Source organism: Aedes aegypti, chromosome 1 (assembly GCF_002204515.2).
Source record: "Aedes aegypti strain LVP_AGWG chromosome 1, AaegL5.0 Primary Assembly, whole genome shotgun sequence".
NCBI classification, from domain to species: Eukaryota; Metazoa; Arthropoda; class Insecta; order Diptera; family Culicidae; genus Aedes; species Aedes aegypti.
In genome coordinates, this window is record NC_035107.1 from 134,514,018 (window position 1) to 134,525,379 (window position 11,362).

At 37.1% G+C, this 11,362-nt stretch overlaps 1 protein-coding gene across 1 annotated transcript; it reads left to right on the top strand.

The window, feature by feature from the left end:
- Positions 1 to 324: 324 nt before the first annotated feature.
- LOC110677190 (putative inositol monophosphatase 3) lies at positions 325 to 1,648 on the top strand. The gene has a single exon (XM_021848083.1). The coding sequence runs from the start codon at positions 347 to 349 to the stop codon at positions 1,382 to 1,384; it is 1,038 nt and encodes a 345-aa protein (XP_021703775.1). The 5' UTR covers positions 325 to 346; the 3' UTR covers positions 1,385 to 1,648.
- The last annotated feature ends 9,714 nt before the right edge of the window (positions 1,649 to 11,362 follow it).

The following is an 11,362-nucleotide window of genomic DNA, read 5'->3' on the forward strand; positions in this document are numbered from 1 at the left end:
GAAAAGAAAATTGCAGTTTTGTCAGGATAATACACATTTTCATCATAAAAATGCAAGGTATTGATGTTTAGGAGCTGTGAGGAGTATTTAGATTGTTCATTCTTATAGGTTCGTATAGGTTGATTGCAGACTCCTATCAATCAATATAATTTTGTAATGAATCATTAATAGTTTTAGTTTTCTTGATTAGAATTTCAATAGATGTGAAAAATGTCTACGTTGGAGTAGTCCTCAGCAGATAAACGCAATAGGAAATCTTATCAATTAGGGCAGTAATAAATTTTATTCATATTGAATGAAATGATCAATTGTTTTAGAGTTGACTTAAAAACCAACTAGTGCCAACATGAATTTAGGTGGCTCAATTCGAATCAATAAATTTGGCGTTCTCATAATCGCAATACTGTTGGTCTTTCTGGTTTACTACATATCGACCGGAAAGTCTCGAAGCTCAAACTACGCATTGAACAAAAATCCCAATGAAGTGAACCTGCGGAAACTTTTGATCGGGTCGATACAGGCCGCCCAGTGTGGAGGCTTCGAGGTGGTAGAGGTTTCCAAAAGTCCCGACTTCAATGTTCACAGCAAGGGCAAAACCAAAGAAGGGGCCAACGATCCGGTGACGGATGCGGACTTTCGCTCACATTGTGTCATGGCCAGCGGGCTGCACCGAATTTTTCCAAAGCTGAAAATCATCTCCGAAGAGGACGGGGGGAATAAACCCTGTCCGGATTCGAAGCTGTTCGATCTGGATCCTACGGTGATACACGAAAATTCCAACGTGCCGGATGAAATTGTAGGAATTGAAGATGTCACAGTGTGGATCGATCCACTGGATGCAACACAGGAGTACACTGAGAACCTGTTCCAGTATGTGACAACTATGGTGTGCGTGGCGATAAAGGGCGTTCCGACGATCGGAGTAATTCACAACCCATTCACGAAGAAAACCGTTTGGGCCTGGACGAACAAGGCCGTCTCGGAACCACTGAGTTATATCAAGAGGGACGAAGACGTCAAGCATCCTGTCGTTATTGTCTCCCGGTCCCACAGTGGTGATGTGACGAACCTCGCCAAGGAGGTGTTTGGAGAAAATTTGCATATTATCCCAACAGGAGGAACAGGATACAAGGTCTTGCAGGTACTGCACAACAATGCAACGGCGTACCTCCACTCAACGGCCATCAAAAAGTGGGACATCTGCGCTGGGAATGCAATTCTCGCTGCCATTGGAGGCAAAATGACGACGCAGAAAAATGAGGATATTTCCTACAGTGATAAGGATTCGTTCCTCAACGAGAATGGCCTTTTGGCGACGGCCGTCGAGAACATACACGAGATGTACATCAAAAAGCTGATCGACCATCAGAAAATGAGTCGTTAACGGTCGATTACTCCTCAAAATACATCACACGCGCGTACTGGTTCGAGAGAAGGATTGCGCGTTCAGGTTAGAAAGATTTCTGTGAGACTCATTACATATAACTTACCTAGTATTTGTTCTGATTAATTTGTGATCACGCCTTCGAGTTCCTCGAGTTTAATTTTAATTCAGAATTAGATAGTAGTTTGACTGTATGTATGGTAAGATTGTGATTGATATAATTCCTGAAATCGAATAAAATTTCTCAACAATTATTACATTTAATATAGAATACTAAAACGATAGTCACAGAAACGTCCTTTGCATCACAATGTACGTCATATTTGTTAACATAACTACAAGTGAATGGGGTAAGCTGATCATTGTTTTTTTTCAAGAAAGATTAAATAAGGAACAACTTCTTTTTCTACTGTTCATTCTCATCCTTCTGCTGCTTCTTCTTCTTCTTCTTCTTTTTGTTATGGCATTACATCCCAACTGAGAAAGAGACTTCTTCTCAGTTAAGTGTTCTTATAAACACTTCCGCTTTTATCAACTGAAAGCTTTTTTATCAAGGTACATTTTTTGCATTTTTGGTCACATCCGTATAATGATCAAATGTGGAGTTATGTTGCGAATGATTTGCAAATTGAAATGAATACCTACGGTTTTCTGTGCTTTGCCAAAATCTGATCAGTAAAATTGTTGAAGTAATCTTTCTTCTAAAGTAATTTTGTATATGTAGCACCCTATCGGACGCGACGATTTGTAATCGTCGCCGGTGAAACCGTCGCCAGCCAAGCAACCGCTGTGAATTTGACGTTTCATCAGTCTTACCAACACAAAGGCAAATCACCTCCTTTGATTGGTCTGCTGACGACGATTTTTTCAGTCTGTTCGAAAGTTGGCGGCGCGTTTTGTTGCGAATATATTTTGACACAAGTATGTTCAGCAAAATTATAGCCAATATGTTGAACGTTCACTGTATGGTATTTATTCTGATTCAACTGCTATTGTTTTCCTGGTCGAACTTTTGCCCCACCTTAATCTACTAATTTCATTGAATTAACAACAGAACCGACACTGCCAATCGACGCACAGTGGCCCAAGGCTGGCCAAAAGTCAAAAAATTGAAATTTGCAAATTCCTTCTCAAATATTTTTACTTGATTTCTTCAGTATTGGATAACAATTCTCCAAAGTTTCAGATCGATTGGTGTATATTTCGATTTTTCACAGCATGTGACCTGGAGAGATGTCAGCTGAAATTGACCCTTTTGAATTTTTCAAATTTCGTGAAGTTTGTTCTATAGAAATTGCATTTTCTGTACTAAATCATGACCAAATCTTTCTCAACTGGTCTCATTCGAAAGAATATACCTTAGGCTTTGTTTTGAAGATATTTTGAACCATATTTGACATGTTTACCATTCGAGAATGTCAGGAAGTGTATAACATAGAGCTCCTTCAAAAATAAGTAATTTTTTCAAAGGTAGTTCAAGATATCTGGGAAACGCTCTAAAATGATCATTTACCCCTCAATGTGTGGCAAATATTCCATAGTATTCGATGTACAATGGCTTCACTTGCGCCTTTTTGCGCCAAAATAAGAAAAAATATTTTTTAGTTACACTACGAATCAGCCCATTAGACCATCGTACTTGTTATAAATATCGCATTTTTTACCATTATATGCTCCCCAATAGATTTATCGATCTGCTTGACCATCTTGACCATCTCGAGCTTGCCCACGATATTGAACTTCAAATGGGCATCGAGATAATGACGTATCATTTAATTTTGATCTGGATATGGATTTCATTTATTGAATTAAAAAAATGTGCTTTTATAATCTAATTCTGTCAAATGTACCGGAAATATCGATTTTCTATTTTAGCGACTATTTATATCAAATTACCTCTAAAAATCATGTTTTGTCAAATAATTAGCAATTTTGAACGTTTTTAGTGAGAATTGTACTTTTGGCCAGCATTTGTATGGAATGCGGCCACTGTGCGACGTATTGGCTTGTTGACACACAAAATAGTTAAAAACATCGTTTAAATTGCTTCAAAATTGATGATATACCACCTAAACTGCTAAAACTTTCCTCACTTGTACCAATAGCTGCGGTAAAGTGTTCCTATAATGGAGGATCCCATAAGAAAACAACGTATACCGCAATTATAGGAACACAAATTAAAAATATACCGCAACTAAAGGAAAAGTGTACCAATAGTGGAGGTAATATTTTTCACTGACATGCCGCACAGTGCTGCGTCCCTTGGACAAAAGTGAAAAAATCAACTATTTTATTTCACAAAATCAAGTATGCTACTTTGTTTGCATATATCTGATATGTGTTAAATGAGTAGCAAAACATCGTGAACAAAATTATTTATGAGACCAGATCAACCCATGTTGTTAAACAGTTTGACTGAATGGCATAGATTCTGTAAATTTGTGCGAATTACAATTTATCTCTTGTAGCGATTTATGTTGTTCAATGATATTTTTTAAGTGATAATCTAAATGGTAAGCATCAAACTAAATAAGTTCTAAACATAACACTGTAAATAATTGTGATATTTTTTTATACAGGAATTTTGTGAGACCTAAAGCTTTCATATAATTTATTTTTCATAAAAAACAACATAACTAGCAAAACTTCAAACAGCTAAAACAAAAAATCACCTTAAAACACCTCTCTGATTTTTGCACCAGTTTTTATTTAGGATGCCTTTCAAACACTGAAAATGATTCCAGCTGCTCCCGTATGCTCTTTCGATTGCAATCTTCGATTTTGTTGTTGATGGTCTTGGAATAAATAACCAGGATTTTTGAACGCATGTGCAATGCTGATTTATTGAAACACAAAAAAAAACCTGCTTAGCTTCCTATCCAATTTGATCAAGGAAGAAAGCAATTTTTATTATAGATGCAGAGAACGTCTTCTTTTTAGCGTTACGTTCCAACTGGAACAGAGCCTGCTTTTCAACTTTCTAATAACCATTTCCACTGTTACTAATTGAGAGCTTTTGTGTCAATTGATCGCTTATGCATTACTAGCACTTTTTATTACAAGTACTTCTGAACTTTTTCATTTTAGCGTTACGTTCAAATTGGAACGGAGCCCTTCTCTCAGCTTAGCGTTCTCCACTGTAATAAATTGAGAGCTTTTTTTTGCCAATTGATTATTTTTGCATTTGCAATCATGCAATTTTGGAGGAAATTTTTAACTTTGAACGGTCCTCAACTGGTGAGAATATAACCCATGGCTCTGAGCATGGTATTGCTGAATAGTTGGGTTAAATGGTTAAACATTTTTATTTGTTTGCAATAACCTGCATTGCTCTGCTTTTAATTAGGGCGGTGAAAATTTACTTATTTGTCATTTGGGTTCATTCACATATTTTTTAACGCCAAAAATGGCATCTTTGACACCCACGCACATTATTTCTAGATCAACTGCTTTTATTGTTTGATTAACATCGCTCATAGGTTGGAGAGAGCTCACATTTACATTTACAAAATTTTACATTGTGCTCGATATAGACATAAATATTTGGTTTTAACAGTCACATGGATTTGATGGAATATATGCTGCACATTTTGATTCTATAATTTTAGGAAAACAAAAAAATACGACGACTATAATCTTGACATTGCATTTGATGAGAGGCGAATGACCGCTTTTGCGGTTAAAGCCTCGTTAAACCAAACAACCAATCAACCATTGCATTTGATGATAATGCAATGTCAAGATTATTGCTTTGATTTATTCGCTAAAGACTACCTCTTAGTAAACATGATATAGAAGATTTTTTAGAAAAGTGATTTTGTATTTTTATTTTATCTGTAATAATTAGGACAATAAATTATTATCGTTTGGCGTTTACGCCACTCGTGGGATCAATAAGTTGCGAGTAATTTTTGCTAATATAAAATTTAGACATCTCCATCATTTTTTAGAAGAGACCACATCTTAATGAAACCAAATATACAAAATTGACGCTTATGTCACTTATGCGGTTATGTTTATCACATAGGTCAATCATGTCAAATATAGCCCGAATGATTCCCGAAAACATTCCTATAAACACCATTGATCTAAAACGCCTATAACGGAATGCCACTGTGTGCCGTTGGTTACTGCGATGAAATTATTTTTCACATTTAAGTAAATGGGCGTTGCATTAGGCTACAACAACAATATGTACAATTATTACACTTTTTGGATTTTAAACGGTTAAATGTAATTGAATCGTGCTTAGTACCTCCACTATTGGAACACTTACCCTATGCATCAGGCTTAGAAGCATTAATGATGCAGTAATAGAATTTCTATGCGGTTGAAGTGCTGTTATCAGGCGTGCCTGAATTGCAGTGTTATTATAATGCCTGTATGCATCTATGATGCCGAAAAAAAAAATAGAAAATGAACAAAACCGTATCGTTTCCTGGCAACGCCATTGCGGTCAGCTGAATTCATTTGACATTGTTTTCCGTACTTTTATTTGATCGCTCGTATAGTGAATTCTGAACGCAAAGACTGCCAAATGCCAACGAAAACGTGTCGGCTACCGTGATTTGTTACAACTCTAATTACGACACTTCATTTTTTCTGTACTGACGATAATTACTTGAATGCAAATGATAAAAAATGACAATCCGTTATTAAAAATTATAAGGAAGCTTGTTATGGAATACTTATACATGACTAGCTAAGGAAATGTTTTTTTTTCCATTTCGGAAATGCTTTTGTATAACAATTTTGGTAATAAGGTTAAAAGTTTTGATCCATTATTCCGTAAAAACAATATTTATTCTACAAAGTCGCATGAATTTTGCAGAATTTGTTCTCAGACAGTTTTCCCATCCAACCTATTTTTTTCAAAGATGAAAATGGGAAAACGTGTTTGATTTGAGTTTTGATCCGTGATTTAGTGTTGACCTACTCAGTATATGATTTGTGTACAGATTCTGAATACCCTAAGTAAACAGTTCACTAGAGTCACACTAATGGCTTTTCACATTTTGTCCAAATAATTATCGAAATAGAAAGTTTCGATCAAAATTTAGGCTTCGCAGCAATAGTAGAGTTATTGTACCTCAAGCAGCACTACTAAGAGAAACTATTTTGTATGAAACAAGACAAAAAATTTAAACTTTTTTACATAAATTGAAAGCTTTTGATCTATTTTGAAGGAATACATTCATCTTGGGACCAACGGCTCTACTTTCCTTCCGAACTTTAACTTTTACGTCATAAATGACTATCTCGGGGATGGGATTCAATCCCAGGTCCTCGACGTGTGTTCAAACAACTACATCTTGTCCGTCCCTCCGCAGTTCTCTTTTTTTTTTACAAAACGAAAGTAAAAAACTTTCAGATGACGTGCAAATGATGCCGCTCGCTTATTTTCGATTTTATACGAATAGGTGCTTGTTATACCTGTATGGATTTTGGTACACCGACCCTACATACCTATACTCAAATAGAACCCGATGGATTCCAATAACGATATGCTTAATGCGATTTGAGAGTATTTTTCATATTTTTAGTGTTCTAGCTTTTTGCATGCTCCAATAAAAACGAATTTATGTCATATTAGAGAATCCGTTCTGCTTCATATTTCAACCAACATACATAAATAATTGTAGGTTTTAAATTTTCACTGTTTATTTCAATATCAGCTATCAACCCTTCCGAATTGAACAGTACAACAATATGTTCAAAGCGAGGGCATAACCGCAAAAATACTGAACTTGATCAGTTTGCGTTCCATCAAACGATTCTTACCGCCAAAGCAAGGTCGAATACACAGATGGATACGGAAACACGAGTATGATGAAAGCTAATGATGAGGGATTGGTAAACACTCGCGTATAACCAGTTGACCATCAGATGCACATATCCGTAGTTATCCTGATTCTAACCCAACTACATGAAACCGAAACCGCCATCAGTGCACTGAACTGGACATTTAGAGGCCAAAGGCCGTCATCACAAACCGCCATTAAACTGGATGGATTGGTGCGAGAATGTGAATGGTGAAATATTTCAACTCTCGTAGATTTTAATCAAGCATTGGTTAGTTGGCTGGCTGAGCTGAATCGCTCAGACTACACGTGGTAAATAAATGTTTACAATGGACAACATCCCTATTCCATCGGTTCCGGAGGTTTCACACATTGAGCCGCATTCGAGGGTAATAAATTCTACATGCGGTAATGTCATATTGCGAGTAAACTTGAATAGCAATGCGATGTACATATGACAGGCAAAAAGTGGTGGTAATTCAATACCTGCTCATCTGTAGACTTCACCGTTTCGCATAGAAAAGTTGTGCGCTAGTTGCGGGATAAACATCAAAGCTCATATTTATGCTGAGATTTCATTGAATTTATGTTTTTTATTTCCACATTTTCGAGATTCAACTAGTTTTATTTTTTACTATAGTTCATCTGATTTTATCAGAAAAAGTTTGGCCGAAGCATTCATACATTTTTTGTAATATTTAGATTACTAATTATTGTTTCTTGTTCATAAATTTCATATAAAACTATTTATTTTCATATCTGGTTTATTACTAATACATCGTTGGCTCAAAAATACAGAGCTGGTAAAAAACATGCAACTTACAAATAAACTGATTGCATAATTGAAGTCGTTGAATTATGCTAATTTTCCAACTACACGCAATTGGCAGACCTAAAATTAAAGCCAACACATGTTGACCGAGGGAAGAAACTTTCAACGTTCTGGCCAGCACAGCACGTCTTAGCATATGTACTGTATCAATCCGAGCTAGGTGGTTAACAATGCAATGGCCTGGGCTGGTGGTTTCCAAATCTAGGAATTGCACGTAACATCGGAACAGGTAAAATATATCAAATATCTTTGACTTCAAAATAATAAGTATAAATGTGTAAGTACAAGCATTATTTATTTTCCGAAAGTTCTCAAAACATAAAATTCATATGCTTTCCTAAATATATATGCATCGGAACAGGTAAAATATATCAAATATCTTTCACTTCAAAATAATAAGTATAAATGTGTAAGTACAAGCATTATTTATTTTCCGAAAGTTCTCAAAACCTAAAATTCATATGCTTTCCTAAATTCAAATAATATAAAAAAGAAATTTCTGAATTCCAAAATTATTTAGATGGTGCATGTGACTTGAAGATGAATTTACAAGGCATAAAATGTAACCTTGAGTTAAATTTACACGGTCATTTTCATACCGATTTCTTCAAGCATCATTCCATTCTTAATTCAATTAAGAATAAGTGTGTAAACACTAAATTAGCCTTAAACTAAAATCAACACTCAATAACTTGCTTTCAGCCTAGATAGCTGCGTTGTGTTGGTATCGGTTGATTCAATTGGCTAAGGGCTTGTTCACAAATGTCATAACACTAAAGGGGGTGGGTAAGTGACCTTAAAATGTTACAGTTCATACAAAATTCGTAACACAGTCATGGTGGGTGGGGTCAAAAATAGTCATATTTGAGATTATGAAATTTATGAAGAAACCCTGTACGATTAGCGGACTGTAACGCAATGCCACGGCGGATTCTTCACGGGAGTTTCGGAAAAATTCAGTCACATAATTGAAAAATCACTTTTTTAACTGATATATTGCACTTTCTCTCTCATAGTTTTTAATGAATTGATGAATTAAAATGAGTAGTGTTTGATCCTTCGACCCGGTTGCTTTCTCCTGCGGGGGCGGGCGACGATGGCAGGATCAAACATTTCGCGCGTCGTTCGCGTACCACGGTGGAATAGTATCGCGTTAGTAGTGTTTGATTCTTTGATCTTATCGCTTGCTCCTGTGCGGCGAGTGACGAACACATCGAGAATCCTGTGAGTTGCATTCATTTGAATTTATATATTTATCGTTTACCAAAACGAATCATTTACCCGAACCTTTCCCGTATCCAAACTCCCAGAGTCTACTTGAGGAAGTGCAGAGGACTCCTCGGCTTCCATAAAGCAAGTAACACGTCAACATTTCCCTCCCATCCCCAAATTGACCTGCATTCGGGCGCAGCCGGCGCCGTTATTGTTTGTTATAATAATGAGAGCACCAGTACTTACACATTGAGGATGCTACTGATCCCGAGTAGTGCCTGTTGGTTCCCTGTGTAAGTACAGCTGTTTCAATCATGCTTATACTCCTCATACATAGTTTTTAATGAATTAAAATAGTTAAAATGAAACCTCAAATCTTCGCTTTTTGAAATCAGTTTTTAAGTGTGGTGCTGCATTCTTACGATGTTTATGAACACAGCGCACAATTCAAATATTAGTCGCGATGCACGAAAAAAAAATGTCTTTATTTCTGTCGGATCCATAATATAAAAGCTCTGCTGCACCAACTCCTCTCATCTCAAGCTCGACTTCAATTGCGAAATAAATCACAGTAATAACACTGAAAATTCTTCGAGCTGTCAGTGTGTAGCGCGAACAAACCTTAAGAATGAATGAATGAATTAACACTAAGGACTGCCTGTCCCGGTAAAAGTCCCCTTTACAGGTATTTCTTTATTTATTATGTGAGATGCTTACAGTGCCTACACAGAAAAAAATCCGTTCTCGTATCCCGTGAACAGCAGACGTGAACTCGTCAACAAGCAAAAATACACCGTGAACTAGATCATGTTTATGTGAACGTTGGTAGTTATGGTGTATTTTTGACAGTTCACGTTTTCCAGAACTCTTTTTTGAGCGAGTAGGGATGAGTAGTTAGGGGATCTAAGGGCCCTATTTTGTAAATCGAGCAGATTCATGTGACTCTTCTAAATTCACTGTCGTCAAATTCGAGTGACAGAGGGCTCTATTACGAATACCACTTACGGTGACAAATGTGTGAAGTGACCACTTTCCTATGGATCGATGCACAAGTTCACTAATTTGACGTTTGAGCGGTGCTGAATTCACTAGTTTCCATGGTCACATACATAACACGGCACCGCTAAAACGTCAAAAAGTGAACCCGTGCATGGGTATATTACGGATGTCACCCAAGTGATAAAATGTGGAAAAGTTCATTGCCAGTGACAACTCGCATGAACACGAGCTATGAACCTATACACGGGTTCACTATTTAACGTTTTAGCGGTGCCGTGTTATTTACGTGACCATGGCAACGAGTGAATTCGACACCGCTCAAACGACAAATTAGTGAACTCGTGCATCGGTTCATTCGTCCATTGCACGAGAGGTAAGTCGCATGCTCGTGTTCTCTTCATCGATCCTTCTTCTTCTTTCTGGCGTTCGTCCCAACTGGGACAGAGCCTGCTTCTCAGATTTATTTCTTATGAGCACTTCCACAGTTATTAACTGAGAGCTTTCTTTGCCGATTTACCATTTTTGCATGTGTATATCGTGTGGCAGGTACGAAGATACTCTATGCAATAGGAATCGAGAAAATTTCAAACCCGAAAAGATCCTCGACCAGCGGTATTCGAACCTACGACCCTCTGCATGGTCATGCTGAATAGCTGCGCGTTTACCGCTACGGATATATGGTCCCCTTCATCGATCCTCTTTTCTGTGAATAAAGGTGACAAAATGCCGGCACTGAAAATGGAAGTCCTGGCCGATGACTTCCTCACGATGAGGATCTGCAAGCGGATGAAGGCGAACCAGGCGAACCTGCGAATCTTGAGCAGCTGCAACCTGACGAACCACACTCTGATCAACAGCAACAAGCCAAACAAAAATTGACCGGAATAGCACGAGAATATGAAACTAAAATAAATCGTCGGCCTACTATCAACCGTGGCCATATAAACAAGCGCAACTATCGCAAACCTTTTCTCGAAAAACAGACCCATGACCTCAACAAGATGATGGAATATGTTTCAGATTGCGCTACACAAGTAACAAAATAATTGTAAATATAAGACTTATCAAAGCTTTAGGCCAAATTACGGTCTAATGATAGACGAACAATCTCTTTATATAAACATGTGGTTGAAT

What these genes read in the sequence shown, in the direction of transcription:
- LOC110677190 (XM_021848083.1), top strand. Translation starts at nt 347, where the DNA reads ATGAATTTAGGTGGCTCAATTCGAATCAATAAATTTGGCGTTCTCATA.